Below are 16,365 nucleotides of genomic sequence, written 5' to 3' on the forward strand. Positions count from 1 at the left end.
GGTGTGGAAATCATCTAGATCCTATATAAATAATCCTACCCTTTGGTCAGCAGAATGCAGGAACTAAAATGCTAAACTCCCTCTCCTTACAGTCACAGAGAAACAACTAGCAGTCCCCTTCCCTTTCCCTCGGGGAATCTCCAGGGCTTCCTCTGAGCTGTTTCATCATAGCCTCTCTTCTCTCAAGCCAGCAATCCCAGGACCACTGTCAGTCACCAGCTCAGACCACAAGGAGACAAAATTGGACACATCTTACAGGCTCTGGTCGCATTCAGCAGTCTGTTTTGGGGTACAAACTGCTGTTGGGGGAAGCTGCTATTTTGCAAACAGTTGCTGCCACCATGCCCTGGGGGACCATAATGGAGCTTCCTTGGCATTGCCCAATCTAGGGAGATGTCTGCCCCTCTGAATGAGAAGCTCCCTGGAGCCTGGGCAGCACACAACTTCACAGAGCCCACAGGAGGCCAAAGATTCTTCAGGGCAGCAGATGCTCAGGGCTGGGCTGGAGCCACCACTACCAAACCTTCCCCACCAATCAGCCTGGACCCCAAGGACAAAGCTCCTGTGTAGACAGTAGACTAAGCCTGAAAGAGCTTGGATATTAGACAAGCTAGAGGGCTAATTAAAATGTAAAATGCGGTCCGTGGGGCATAAATTCCTACAAGCCCAGAGGGATCTACCATTTAGTACACCAACCAACCAAGGCAGGGATTTACTCAAAGGCTCCCCTGAGGGCTGCGAGCACCAGCTTACCTTTCCAATATGCTTGATTTACTTCCCAGACGTGCTGGGCTGAGAGGACAGGAATTCCCCTCCCCCATCCCTCATTCATTACCACGGGCTGATGTGGTATTCCATTGAGAAAGGTGACCAACTCAGGGTTGGGGACTCTTTTGAAAGCCCAGTACCTTGGAAGGGCTTCCATGTTGTAGCAGCACAAAGCAATGAAATCCCTCCACTGTGAACTCACAGCAAAGATGCCCTCCTGGAAATGCATCACAGCAAGGGGATGGGAGTGAGGGACGTAACTGGAACATCACAAACATACACATATTGTTTCCCAATGCAATATTTAAGAGCAGAGCTCCACAGAATCTTGGATGGTAGAGAAATGTAGACAATATTGCAACAAGGTCAAGGAGGAGGAAATGTCCCCAAGCAGAGTATATTCAGATTGCTAGGAAGGAGCTTTTTGTGATGATCAAAAAAGGGGTGGGGGTTTAAAAACAGCACTGCTCTAACCTTGCCCAACCCAGAATCATGGGGATCCCCATCTTAGCTGGGGGTAAGTCCACAGGATCTGGAGTCCAACAGACCCAGCTGTGTGACCATGGGCCAGTCTTTTAACTACTCTGAGCTTCAACTTCCTCCTCTGCAATACAGGGATAGTACCTAATAGTACCTATCTCATAAGGCAATTGTGAGGATTAAATGTGACTTAAGCTTGCAAAGTAATTAAACCCCAGTAAGAGCCCCTTGCGAGCCAGTTATCATGAATATCTGCCCTCTGGGGACACACACTTAGCCTCTCTCTGAGTGCACATCAGTTATTTTTTTCTTGGAAGTCCTCTCTCCCTCCGTGATGTGTATGATCTAAGACTCTTCTGTCTGTCCGTCAGCACCTGTGCATCTATCACTGATACATGTGTGCACGTGTGTGTGCGTGTGTGCAAGTGCAAGTGCAGGCAGCTGAGGTGTTGGCTGTGGCCCTCCCTTGGGTATGCATACCATCGGAAAGCCGTGTGAGCACTGGTCAGCTCTGTCCACTGCTTAAAGACCCTGTGACTATAGAACCACACTACTAGAGGGCAAGGCCAGCAGGGCACGAGGTCTGAAGGGCACACACCCCTTTACATTCTGGCATAGTTCACACCCAGGTTTCTACCAGCATGCTAGGGAAAATACTGCAGGCTTGGGTCTGGGCAGGGGCTCCCTATCTATAGGCCCCTGGGCCACTGTAACCTCCAGCAGGCAGCAGCATTGCGTACCAGGCCCTGCCTGGAGTGGGGTCCTCAGCCATTATGACAGCTGTTGCTGCTGTTGACACTGCAACAGTGACAAATTCATCCTTCTGACAAGATCCCTTTAAATAATTCACAGGGAGCTAGGGATTAAGACACTGTTTCTCTCTGTCTCTGTTGAGATTTAAAACACCTCCAGCTGGGGTATTTAAAGAGCGTATAATGGGCTGCCCCTCCTGGGTCTCTCCTCCCCCTTTCCTCCTTTCCCATTTCCCCAACTCATCACCCACCCCACCAGCCAGCCCTATAACAAGGAGGTCCAGAAAACAAGAAAGAAAAAAAAAAAAAAGGAGGGAACCAGTGCTTGGCTGGTCACTATGGCAACGGTGGCAGGGTATTCAGCTGCCATTATTGCAGTGCCTCACACATGTGATTATCTTAAGCTGTCGACTGAATGTGGTTCTCACTGCTGCCCAACACGGCCTTGTAGAACAAGGCAGGGGTGGGAGCTGGAGGCCCCAGGCCCCAGCTGCTTAATACTGCTGTGCCCAGGTCTGGACTCCATTGACAGAGGAGCAGAGAGTCAACTCTGGGAGAGACTGATGGCATTTTCCTTCAGCTTGGAGGGATTTCTGCTCAGAACGTATAGCAGAGGCCAGCCTCAAGCTGGCCCATCATGCTGGGTTACAGGCTAGGGAAACGGGCTCCTCATTCCATGAGCTCGGGAAGTTTTGACTGAGCATGAGCCATGCTGGCTGTGGCCAGCCAAAGCTGTCTTGGAGGCAAGAGAGCCAGCCATGGGAGAAGAAAGGGGCGGGGCCTCTGGCAGGAGCTCTTGGCTTCATTCCCATTCTCAGGATGGAGGAAATTCCCAGTCTCTGGGTGAAAAAAAGCCATATCTGGCCTCAAGAGAGAACACCCGCACCACATCCTGCGTGTTCTCCCAATTGGGTGGGAATGTGGCCACCATATGTGATCCACTTAAGGGGACTGCTTTTTCCTGGGACTTTAGATGCTGAAGCTTGGCCCTAAGAAGCCTGCAGAAAATTCTGCCTCCATTGAGAAAAAGTATTCCACTCCTTTGCCTCCTGGACTTGGTTTCCCAGGTGCAAGAATATTCTTTAAATGACACGACCCCTGGTTAACCCCAATAGACACACTGATTTTTCCAATGTGTCCTTTAAAATTCAGCTCCCATATTAAGCCTCTCATGACAGCTATGCTCAGGCCAGCAATGCACACAGTGGGGCCACCATTACTTTCAACTGGCACCAGGACTGCTCCAAATGGCAGAGATCAGTCTGGCCTTCCCTGCACAGTCAGCCCTGTGAAGATATGGCCAGCCATACACAGGTGCCCATCACTTGAGGCATCACTCACCTGGGTCACCCCTGCCTTGTTACATAATTAACTGCTTGCACCTAAATGCAAACGTGGACCATTACCATTTGCCGCATTGGTTTAAAGGCAAAGCTCTTGATCAGCAAATAAGTCAGAATCTTGACTCCCACATTTGTCATGTAGGCTGTCCTTCGCGACCCTGGGAAATGTATTAAACATGCCTATCTCCACCAGAAAGAGCAACAAGTGGGACAGCATGCATGGAGATGAGGATGTGCCACGATGGAACCCCAGCCCCATTCTATTGGCAGAGCAGCGTCTCAAATGGAGGAGGGGTGCGTTCAGCCCCACTGGCACTGAGGACAACGGATGGGAAAAAGGAGATCCCTGGAGCCCCTCACAGCTCTCCCTTCCCTTCCCAGCAATTCTCACTTCCTGAACACTTGTCAGGACCTAGGGGGTGGGAGGGAATCCTCTTGGGCTCCTCTATCACTGCCTGGACCCGGACATACACAGGGACCACTTGCATCCTCTTGAGGATCCCTGGCCAGGGCTCACCTGCTCCAGGTTCCTCTTGGACTTGCTGCTGTTTGTTCCCCCACCCCACACTTCCCCAAACCACCTCCTCTACCTCCCCCCATAGAGCTTACTTTAAAAAATGATTTATCAGGTGCTTATCACGTGCACAACTCACTGGTTTGCTACTTTAAAAAGCTACACTTTTTCTTTTTGAACATTTGCCCCTCCTCTTTCCCACTCCTCCCCACCACAGCTCCATTCTCTGGTTTCTCAACAGTTTGTGAGCCTGAGTTCATCTCCTCACACTCCTTGAGGGGCAAAGATACAAAAGTGAGCTTTGTGGTCAGACAAGCCTAGGGTCAGTCTCAGCGGCACCCCCACCCAGTCCTGGAACTTTGGATAATGGCTGTTTGGAAACAGAACTTTGGAAATGGGAGAGATGCCACCTTCCTTCCTTGCAGGGTCCTGGTGAGAAGTGAGGTCATACAAGTAAAGCTTGATGCCTGGCACACCGTTGGTATGTAATTAATGGTGACGATTAGTGTAATAGTTATCATTATTAATAATAACACTGCTATTAATAACAGGGTGTGCTCTCTGACATTGTTCATGTGAGAATCGCAACCTAACATGTTGATCTTGTGTCTCCGGGGGCCCTCCTTCATCAGTTCCCACCCTCATCCCATGCAAGTTAGGTCTTTCGAACAAGAGTCCGTTGTTACCACTAGTACTAGTCAGGGTAAGTAGAACTGCACTGAGCCTTACAGTTTACAAACAAAGGTAAACACAATGTAATCCCAATCACTCTATAGATAAGATCTTATATTACCCATGTTATAAAGGCAGCATATGGGCTTAAAGAGGTTGAAGAACTTAACAGAAAATGGAAATAAGCCCAGGACATCAGATCCCAAATCCTGGACATGATCCTTCATACTACTGAAAGTATAGTGGGATTTTGGCCAATTTATTCTAACGCTTTTGCCCATAACTGGAAGTAAGGCCAAAGCCAACATCCCAAGGCTGCCCTGTTCCTGCAGAGGCTAAGTTCCTCCTTCCTGGAACCAGGCTCATCTTCTGACAACCCTGATCCTCCCTTCTTCACCTGTTTTCCTCCTGTTCGTCTTATCCTCACTCTCCTTCTAATGCTTTGTCTTTCCCAATAATATGTTTCTTTCCTTCACCAAGGTCACCAATGGGAGTGCTGTGAGTTCAGGCTGTCAGGGCAATGCTGATCCTCCTCAGTTCCAACCCAGTGCCTGCGTCAGGAACCCTGTGTCTTCTTCTGCCCTGGAGAGTCACTTGTCCTTCAATTTGATAAGCGCTATCATCAAAGGGTCAGTCCTCAGGCTCACATGCTAGTTGCATAAAGGTTTCCAAGATTGGGACAAGGGGCACTAGTGGGGCAACTGTCCTCTTGGGGAAGGTTTTAGAGAAGTGGAAAGACATCTGTCTGGACCAATAAGAGTTAATCATTCCTCCAAGAGGGGGAAGGTGGGCTTGGGTAACCTCTGGCATTCCCTCCCAGAGTCTGTGGACAGAAATGTCTCTGCTCTGTTGATGAATGAGTCTATGAGCCATTTCCAAGAGTAAGAAAATAAATCTGCCAGACAGTCAGGTTCTGGTGAACCACCACAACTCCCAAAGTTGTTTAACACAGCAAGCTAGAGAAGCTTCTCTCTCTCTCTCTCTTTCTCTCTCTCTCTCTGTCTCTCCCCCTCCACTCCCCTCCCCCCACCCATACCGCACACAGACAAAGTCATATCCAATATATTTCTGCAATCAGTGTAATGACTGACATTCTACTCTACAACACGGGTCATCTGTGGCATCCTATTCACCTTTCTGTTAAATGCACACACATGCCCACAAAAACAGTCTCATAGGAAAGCCCCATGAGGGCAACCACAAGCGATGAAGCCAGGCAGAGCAGTGGCCTCGCTGCTCATCTGGCCCAATTCTCCTCCCCTGGGGATCCACTGAGGTAGGTCCACCCATGCACGGCCCTGGAGTCTCTTGCCAGAGCAGCATCTGAATCTCGTGGCCGCCGCCTTCCATCTCCTGGAGGAGGACCTGCTTCCTGGCTCTCACCCGAGCCCCTCAAGCCTTTGTCTATCACTGTCTCTGTCAGGCAGGTGATTTTAAACTTCCATTCCTAAAAGATGCATATTATATAAAAAATGTTTTAAGTGCCTCGGGTGTTTTGTTCCTCATTGCTTCATAGAAGTGACATTAATAGCCAGGGAAGAGCTCTGCTGAGTGCAATTATGGAGGATGTTTCAGGTATGAAAGCTGTTTTGAGCCTGCTAATGTTTCCTAATTACAGGCCTTTTGGTAGAGAGAGAAAAAGATAAAGAGTGGGTGGGAGGCCTAGGGTGGGGAGCTCTGACTTATCTCAGTGGTTTACCTGAAGAGGGAATAGGAGGGGAGGGATCGAGGGAGGGAACAGGGAGGTCAGAGGCCCAACAGCAGGGGAGGCTGGGCCTCTCAGTTGAGAAAGTGGTACTAATTCCTAGGGAACAGCTCAGAGAAAGAATACCACCCATGTCTCTTACTATGAGAAAAAAAAAAAAAAAACCTTTTGCAGACTGAGCCTAAATTTAAGGAGGCTCAGTCTGGGAGTTCCTTCTGGAACTCAGCCTCTGAAGATACCACGGTGGGTAGCATTTCATTGGGAAAGACAGTGGAGCATAATTGTTGGCAGGAGAGCCAGCCTCCAGGAAGGTAAAGGTCAGCATTGGCACTTTTTCACCATGAGACCTTAGGCAATTTACAAGCTGCTCTGAGCTTTAGTTTCCTTATCTGTAAAATGGGGCTATTGTGAGGATTAATGTGTGCCTGGCTATAAGGCACTTAGGGTCTGTCATACAGTGATAGATTTTTTTTTCCTACCTAGCATCTAGTCATCTTTCTGTTACCTATATCCTGATTCCCTCATTACTCTCTCCTGCCTTTCTCCCTGGCCTTCCAGTAGGCTCTCCACAACACAGGAATGGACACGGGACCTCAGTGTTAATTTCCTCCCCAGGGGATGGTCCAGAGTGAGCATGAGAGGGATTCAAGCCAAGCCAGCCAGGCCCACTCAGAGCTAATTCCAGTGCTTTTGGCTGGGGGACCCAGGAGGGGATGTCTGCTCTTCTCCAGGGCATACAGATGAAAGAGGCTATAAGGGCTAGAGCTACTGCAGGCAGACATCTTATGACCAAGAAGAACTCCAGTATGGGACTTACACTGTGGGAGTAGAGAGAGGAGAAAAAAGGATGGGAAGACAGAGAGAAAAGAGATAAAACAAGAGGGTGGGGAGGAGGGATCGATTGATGACCACCCAAACTTGAAGCCACACCAGCCCCTGGACCATTCAGTTTCATGAGCCAAGCTATCCTTCAAGACAGGGTTTTACTTTTCTGTCATTGGCCATCAAAAAGCCCTGATAGATACTAAAGCATGGAATGAGAATAGCTTCCAGTAATCAGCACTCAGGTCCAAAGCTCCCAGGTCCCCATTCAGTGGTGCCTGACTAGAAATCGTGGCCAGCTCCACTATCTTCTTCTGCCCTCCTGCCTCTGGCATGTCCTGAAATTCAAACGTTGTGAACTTCCATTCACAAAACCATTTTGCCCAGAGCTAAATTTCTCTTGGATTTTTCTAATCTAGCTCGGGCTTTTCTGTCTTAATAAGCATGATTGAATCATTAAAGGAAGGAAAGAGAAAATTCAGCCCTCCAGAGGGTTAGTGATGTGCTAACATTTCCTAAGTGTTTACCAAGGAAAACTTTTTACTGATATTGTTTCATATATGACAGAGTTATCATCCTTACCCCACTGAGCAGAAGTGAAACCTGAGACCGAAGGAGTCTAAATAACAGGCCCAAGATCACACAGGCAGGCAGTGCAGATCCAGAAAAATAGCCAGTTTATTTGATGCCAGGACCTGAGGCCTTAACTGCTTCTCCATAAAGGTCTTACCCATCAGACCAGATAAATTGTAATTGATTTTGCTTGGCCTTGGAATGGATGAGGTGTTATTAGAGTGGGTTTCTCTTCAGAGTGTGCTTTCCTGAGTCACTTGAGGTGGGCAGCTGGTGGAGGATCTGACAGGGACTGAGGAGACAGCCAGGGACTACCAAGTGGCCTAGACAGCGCACACATAAACAACCAAGCAGCAGCTGTGCATTCGGCCTGCACGCCGGTACTCCTGGGCATGCATTTCATATCAGGAGTTAATTACCAAATACGTGTTGTTCGGACATTCAAATACGTGTTGTTCCCTTCACAGTGGCCTGCTCTGAAGCTCTCCATTCAGTCTAATAATCCTCCCATTATTGAAAGTGTTTCCAGAACTCTAGAACTGCTTACAAAAGCACAGGGTGAGATCAGCTAATTTAACTTCATACATACACACACACACACACACACACACACATATATACACATACATATATACATTCATATATATTCATACACATATATACAGATACACATATATACACACTATATACACATGTATATGTATACATGCAGACACATAGCACATATATAATATATACAAACATATATAGACACACATATATACATATATGCAGACACATAGACACATGTATACCTATACACACATATATACACACATACATACATGTACACACACATACTTACATTTCTACAGATATACATATGCACACACACACACACGGCGTGCACATGAGCCCAGCTCACTCATCCTGAAGGTTCACAAGGCTTGGCTTTGGACTTCCTTCCTGTTTTTCCTCTATCACATCCCCCTTCCTATGGTGAAGATCTGCCAGTGTTACAGTAGTCAACAGAGCACGCCATGGGCCCTGAAGGTGGTTCCACAGGACAGCACAGAAGGAGGTGGAGACTGGAAGCCCTCACGGCACTTTTTTGAAAGTTAAGAACTCAGGTAGATGTTTACACGTAAGCCACACATCTCACCAACACAGAAACTTACACACACAGAGGCCAACGGTGGCCCAAGTACAAATGGCCAGTGAGCCCTGGCCAACCACTTCAAAAGTAAAAGAACTCTGGACTGAGATTTCCAACAAGCAAGTTAAATAAGCCTCTTGATCAGAGGGACTAGGTTTGCCTTTCTAATCCATCACAGCCGGGGTCTGAAAGGGGACTTTCTTCTGCCTGTCCTGGTCCCCTTTATCATGCTTATCTTAGGAGAAGTGGCTCCATGTGCATCACTAATTATGCTCTTTAAAAAGATATTGACCACCAATTGGGTGTTCAGAGGCCTACAACAAACATGTTACAGTGTATTTGGGTTACAGTACACCTAAACTGAGTGTCTCCTAAGTTCAGGGGCCTGGGTTGGAGATGCAGACAAGTATCAAGAATGATCGTTATTCATTTATTCAGTCAGTCAACAAAACATTAATCTGATCCTGTCCTATGCCAGGCTGGTGCTGGGCACCAGGGACACAGAGAGGGAGCTGACTCATTCTCTGATCCGTGCAAAAGACTGACACATCAACAGATATTTAACTTACAGAGTGAAGGACAGTGTGTTAGAGGTTGCTACCAAGCCCCCTAGGCTTAAAAATATGGGGCACCCACCCCAGCCATGGTGGGAGGAGCATCCAGGAGTGTCCCAGAGGGGCTGAGAACAAAGCTGACACCTGAGAGATAGAGTGTTGGGGAGAAGGAACAGAGTAGGGAGGCCAGGGAGCATCTAGGAACTGCAGCGGAACTGGAGGTGCAACCAGAAAGACTACAGTTTACAGAGCACTACCCATGGCTGGGCACGGCGCTGACTGTTTATCCACGGGACCTCTCTCAACTCCCCACTGCCTAGAGGTCCAGAAATGTAAAGGTTAGGGAATCTTTCAGGGCAGGGTTAGAAACCAGCCCAAAAAGGGTCACCAGGGGTTGTGGTGACGGTCTCTGGGATAGCCTGTTAGTGGGAGCTCAGCCTCTCCCTGGCATTTGTTACTTTGTAAATGTGTTTGTTACCTTTTTCCTCTGTTCACCAGATAGCCCCGATTTAGATTAAACCTAAAGGCCTTCAGTGAAAGGCAGGGTGCTGCAATAGATTATAAAGCAGCATTTTTAATCTGGGAACACTTTCTGGTTTTGACAGAAATTTGTAATATTGCTTTCCAACAATAAAACTGGGAATGATCTGTGGGCTTTGTGTAGGTGAGTGGTCCAACCCCTTCCTATATCTGGTAGTTCTCAAGTACAGCAGCAAAGGCACACACTAAGCCCCATAAAAGGAAGAGTCCCTTGGCCTCTCTCTGGGTCTGGGAAGCCTGCCACACAGGCTATGCTCTGTGGATGGGCCCATTGCAATGCCAGCTGGGCCCCTGGCAGCATTGTGTGCCTCCTCTGGATGAGGCAAACCCAGTTCCTTTGAGGCCTCCAGAACAATGCCACCCACCATCTCCGCCTTAAGCATCCACGCATGGTGTCCTGACTGCAGAGAAACAATCTGAGGACTTTCTCTCCTGTTTGGACTGACAGTCCATCTCCCTCCCCAATCTTCTCCACACTAGGTCTCAGAAAAAGGTGAACCCCTGCTCTCCCAAGCCTCCTGGCTTCTCAAACACCTGAGCTCCTCAGTGCCATGAAGTTCATCCTCCTCTGCTCCAGCAGCTCACACTGTGATCCACTCAGAGCCTCTTCATCACCCGGAAGAGCTCTGTGTGTCTTAAATCTGATGTCAAGGTGCCAGGTCTTCCTGTTGTCATGCCATCACATCTGTTCTTTAGCCTCATTGAGACCTACATCTGGGGCCCCTGGGCTGGTCACACCAGTCCCTCCTGGCCTCACTCTCCTTCCTGTGGGGTAGATGTCACAAAATAAGGTGCCAGCGTCCTCAGCCCCTGGCACCTTCAGTCCCGCCATTTTTTCCTGTGCAACCAGAACTCTGAATGATCCCACTGCCACACCTCTTCCAGGCAGTCAGGCAGCTGAAGGAGGCCTGTAGATCAGGATCCTCATGCGTGCACAGTTGTCAGCCACAATCCAGCTCTTACTCCTAGCCATACTCCTCCGAAACCAGCCTCTCTGCCGCTCTCGGTAGCAGTTCCTTTTGTGCCCTCTCAACACCTGCTACCCGGACTCCACATGCCTCACCCTCTAAACCTCACTTCCAACCCAGAGAGAAGATATGAAGCTGAGAGGAATTTTCTATTTCATGGCTCTGTCATGTCAAAACTGAGCACTCTCAGCTCTCCGTAGGCGCCTTTATCTCTGTCTTGCTATTTCAACAGGAAAAGAGCTGTTTCCCTGGGAAAGGCAAATGAGCCCACAGCCCCTTGTTCCCTCCATCTACCAAGCTCTGTCCTCCCTCCCCTTACCAATTGCTGTCTCTACTGCCCCACCTCCTACTGACTCTTCACCTCTCTGCTTTCTGGCTTCCTGCCCTGGGCCCCTCTGAAACCACCTCAGGGATTCTGGCAGCTAAACCCAGTGGAAATGTTTAACACCCAGAGGCATTTGCCACTTTTGTGCCCTCCTCCCTGACACACTCTTCTCTTGGCTTCTAAAACTGGACCTCCTCTTGGTTTTCTCCTGCTCCCAGCCCACTCTTTCCCAGTCTCCATGTCAGGTTCTATTTGGCACTTCAGTGCAGGTTATCCATCCAAAGCTCTCACCTCTTTCCCCTGTGGCACTCCCCTGGGAGACTGCAGCCACGCCCCAGGCTCCCATCTCACTGACATGGGGCCGCCTTCTGATTCCATTGTCCCAAAGTCAAATGCTGATGGCACACCTTCCCGTGGGTGCCTCAGAGATGCTTCAAGCTTGACAGGTCCCAGATTGACTCATCCTCTTCCCACCCAAGCATACTCCTCCTCCTGTGTCCTCCTCCTGTGTCCTCTGACAAGGATGGCACCATCATCCACCCACTTGCTCAAGTCAGAAACTTTCAACAGTGAAACATTGAGTCAGGTAGTGAACTAGGTGTAAGTTGCCAACAATGAACAAATGCACAGAGTCCTGGCCACCCTGGAGGTTATAATATGGCTGAAGGGGGGCTAGAAGTGAATCAAATTCTAACACGGAGAGATGTAAACTTTGGGACTGTGTATTGTGCTATTGGTAAAGCTCCCTGGCACTGAGAAGACCTGTGATGGGGACTCTAACGTGACTGGGATGCAGAGAGCATGTCCCTGAGGATGGACACGAGCAGAGATCTGAAGATGATAAAAGGAGAAGTCAAGAATCACTTCTGGTTTCTGGCCTTTATAAATGTGCTAAGATTTGGATAGAGAATGCACATGTGTGGGTGGGGAAAGGAAAAGGGGGTGAGATCTGCTTGGGCCACGTTGAGACTGATATGCCCATGAGCATCCAGTGAAAGAAGTGGCAGTTAGACATCAGTTAGAGTCTGAGCCAGATATACTAACTTGGGAGTCACTGGTGTGTTCACAGAATTGGAGGTTACTGTCCCAGAAGAGCACAGAGGAAACAGACAAGCAGGCCTGGGATGGAAGCATAGTCCTTGAGTCCTCCTTTTCCACCCAGACCAAAGGCCATGTTGACCCTCCCCCGGTCGCTGTAAACTAGACAAACTCAGAAGCTACTTGGGGCACCAGGAGAAGAACGATCTGGCTGTGTGTTGCCTCACAATGAGTGCTGGGGAAAGGCAGCTGAGCATGCTGGTAGCAAGTGGGGAGGGCAAAAAGGGAGAGCCCAGGCAGCTGCTGTCTCTAAAGAGCATGCCTTGACTTTGAATGTTTCCCTCAAGGAGAATCTTCCTTGGGAAAGGATATCAGAAGTATAAAGAAAACAGGTGTTGTGTACAAAAACCAAGGGAAAAATTAACCATAAATCATGTCAGGGCCTTGTAAAAACACACAAGCCTTCAAACAATAACATAATTTGTAAAAGACGGCAAGTTCCTAATATCCAGGTGATATGGAAGAACTGCTGCCTCATCAGCTTTACATAAAGTCCCAAGTAAAAGTGGGAAGGTTTTCCTGGCTGCCCACAGTGTTTCTGGCATGATTTGGACTTGTTCAGTATGGTCAGGCTCTGCCCCTGTGCCCGCTCCCTGCTTTAGGGAATGCCAGCTCATTCTGGACCTTGCTTCCCTGTTCCAAGGCATGATGCTTATGCCTCGAGCAATGCAGTTCTTCAAATGCTGGGATAGGGTAACAGTGAGAACCCAGTGGAGAATGCACAGGTGAGATAACTGCCCGCCCTGGGACCCGAATGTCCCAATTAGAACCATCCCTGCAGCAGAACCAGGGCATGGTGATGAAGTGCTATGCTGGAGATCCTTCATGGGGTATAGAGATTACAGGGACGGGATGCAGAGAGAAGGTCTGGGACAGATGAGGAGGCCTAGGACCACCCTGTCCCAGCCAGACATCACCCACTGGCTGGGATGAAGAGCTCACTCCCACCTCCTCTTGCCTTCTCCTTTCATGATTAAGCTCTGAAATTAGCCAAATGCCCAAGCCAGGGACATGAACATCATCTCCACCTCCCCTCTCTTTCTCTCCTTCCTGCCATAGTCCATCTATTGCCAATTTGTCCTCCTTAACTTTTCTCAAACTAGGCTCTGGGTATCCTATTTTAACTTGATTCTTTTGTCACATCCAAGACTGCTGAAAAGAGCCTCTTAAATGCTTTTCTCTTAACTGTTCTCTACAATTCTGTCAACAAATGTGACCATTTCCTTCTCCTGCTCAGGATCTCGTCATTACCTATGGGATAAAATCCAAGTTCCCTGCTCAGCATGGCAGTCACAGTCCATCATCACCATTCCAGGTTCCAACTTACCCTCCAGTCCCATCTCAGTAGCATTCACACCATGCTCTGTTCCATACACACAGACTCTTCCCTCTTAGGTGTTTTCATAATCTCATCATCCCTTTCAACCAGCATTCCTCCTACTTAGAACATCTTTCCAGGCTCTCGGTACAACATCTGTCAATCTCCTACTCATGCTCTAAAACCCAGCTTGCTTGCACCTTGTCTATAAAGGCTTCTTGTCTAACCTCATGGCTTCTCATTCCCAACTCTGTGCCCACACCTGCCTGTTGATCTCCACTGCCACACACTGGTTCCTACAGGAGGCCATGAGCTCCTCAAAGATAATCTATCTTTGTAGTTGACCAGGTACATGAACACTAGACAAATAAATCATGACTGTCTCTCCAAGGCAAGGTCTAGGTGAATGAGAGCCTTGGCCATTCTGAACTCTACCTCCTCCCTCATGTCTTTGCCTTTGCTGCAGCCCTTTGGGAATCACAGATCTCTGATCTGCCTCAGTGTCACCACCCTGCCCCCATCCCCACACAGCCATGGCCCCAGTTGTCCAGGTATCAGCTTTCAGAAATGACTGTGTCAAGAGATGGTCTACATCACCACACAAGGCAGCAGCTCAGGTCTGAGACCCCCAGTGCTGTCTTTACATGGATGGGCAGTGGACACAGCCATTCACACCTGTATTCCATTCCCCGCAGGTACTGCTCTGGGTAGTCTCTACTCTCCTAGATATCGTATGGGTCCAGGAACTCACAACAGGACTGAAAGACGAATGGTGTGATACTCACCCCTGATGCAGGATTGGCCGTCCAGCCCAGCTCTGCAGTAGCCGTTCTGGTGTCCATTAACGTTTCTGTAGATTAAAAAGAAAAAAGAATAAACAAAAAAAAGATGAGTCAGAAGGATTGCTATGCAGTGGCCCTCAAGATCATGAAGTTGTTTGTGATAGGAAATGACAGTGGTACAAGGAGCTCTGTGCACTTTCAAGCCCAGGCCCCTCTGTGAAGCTCAAGGCTCAGATAGCAAAAGAAGCCTGCTAAGATTATGCAGCTTATGGCAAAGTTGGATACAGACCACAGGTCTGACGCTAAGTCCAGTGCTCTCTCCCCAGTGACCCCAAGGCTACTGTGTCAGATGAAGTCATCTGTGCACCCACCACTTTACCCCCAAGACCCAGCTTCTTCCCAGAGATTCTACCAGGGCCGTGTTGACCAAGTAGCCAAATTTAATTCCTTCCTTGGGCCTTTCTAGGCCACCTCTTTCTGCCTTCTTCCTCCCCATTGTGAGGCTTCTCTGGCCTCATCTGTCTACCCTCCTTCCTCTCCACACATTCTCCTCTGCCTCCCCATCAGGCATCTATATTTCCCATCAACTCCAAACGGCTCACATAGCTTTGGCAAAGGTTTCACATAGAACACAAACACACATCTCACATCCCAGCAGCCTACCATGCAGGTGATGAAGTGGCAAGGGTGGCCACAGCAGCCAGCTGGTTACCTTCCTTCCTCTGGCCACAGGAAAGGAAAGACAGACAGCTGGATGCTGCTGTGAGCTCCTAGGAGCCATAAGGGATAAACTGCACATATTTAAAATGTATCATTTGACACATTTTGATATATATGTACACCAGTGAAACCATCACTACAAATTAATAAACATATTCATCATACCCAAAAGTTTCTTTAGTCCCTTTGTAATCCTTTCCTTCTTCCTACTCCTAACCCACCATGTCCCTGTCCCAGGCAATGACTCATCTGCTTTCTGTCACTGTAGATTAAATGGCATTTTCTCACATTTCATATAAGGAACCATATAGTATATGCCATTTTTTACAAATCTGGCTTCTCTCACTAAGCATAATTATTTTAAGACTTATTCACATTGTTGTATATACCAATAGCTAATTTCTTTTTATCGTTGAGTAATACTCTCTTGTGTGATGTGCCACTGTTTGTTTATTCATTCACCTGTTGTTTCCAGTTTGGGGTTATTATTGTGAGAGTCTATGGGTGTTCCAGTTCCTCCATATTTTCATTGACACTTGGCATGGTCATTTGTTTTTAACTTTAGCCATTTTAATCAGTGTGTAGTGCTATATCATTATGGTCCTAATGTTCATTTCCTTGCTGGCGAATGGTATTAAACATCTTGTCACATACTTATTTGTCATCCATAAATCTTCTTTGAAGTATCTATTCAAATCTTTTTCTCCTTTTTAAATGGATTTTCTTATTATTGAGTTTGAGAGGTCTTTATATATTCTGAATACAACTCCTTTTTCAGATACATGCTTTGCAAATATTTTCTCCCAGTCTGTGGCTTATGTTTTCATTTTCGTAACGGTGTCTTTCAAAAATCAGAAGTTTTTAATTTTGATGAAGTACAATTTATCATTTTGTTTTCTTTTACAGTTTAGTGCTGTGTCTGAAAAATCCTTGCCTAACCCAAGGTTGCAAATATTTTTTTCTCCTACCTAGGTCTATGATTCAAGTTAATTTTTGCATAAGGTGGAAGGTATAGGATCAATGCACTTTTTTCTTGATGTGGATATCCAACTGTTGCAGAGGGACACTTTTAGAAATTAACACAATGGTGCTATATGGGCAGGTGATGGTGTCCTAACCACCTGCGTTCCCAGGATCTGTATCAAGGGAACAGACACAGCACCTCCCAGCTGCATAGCTACTCAACAAACAGGGAAGGGCACAACATAAATGATGCATCGTTTGGAGTTTTTTTCTCCTCTTGTCCTTCCCACTGCCTCCCCTTCCCATCACCATGAGAACAGCCACTCCTTGCTT

The 16,365-nt window shown here is 47.8% G+C and overlaps 1 protein-coding gene across 1 annotated transcript in view; it reads right to left on the reverse strand.

Annotated features, from left to right (window-relative positions):
* The window catches only part of EPHB1 (EPH receptor B1), a 453,710-nt gene that overhangs the window by 309,143 nt on the left and 128,202 nt on the right, over positions 1-16,365 (reverse strand). Inside the window, exon 2 of the mRNA XM_033212584.1 lies at positions 14,353-14,417. Coding sequence (XP_033068475.1) covers positions 14,353-14,417 — 65 coding nt within the window. The remainder of the gene's footprint in view (positions 1-14,352; positions 14,418-16,365) is intronic.

The sequence above is a fragment of the Trachypithecus francoisi genome, unplaced genomic scaffold (assembly GCF_009764315.1).
Source record: "Trachypithecus francoisi isolate TF-2019V2 unplaced genomic scaffold, Tfra_2.0 Lachesis_group0, whole genome shotgun sequence".
In the NCBI taxonomy this organism is placed as follows: Eukaryota; Metazoa; Chordata; class Mammalia; order Primates; family Cercopithecidae; genus Trachypithecus; species Trachypithecus francoisi.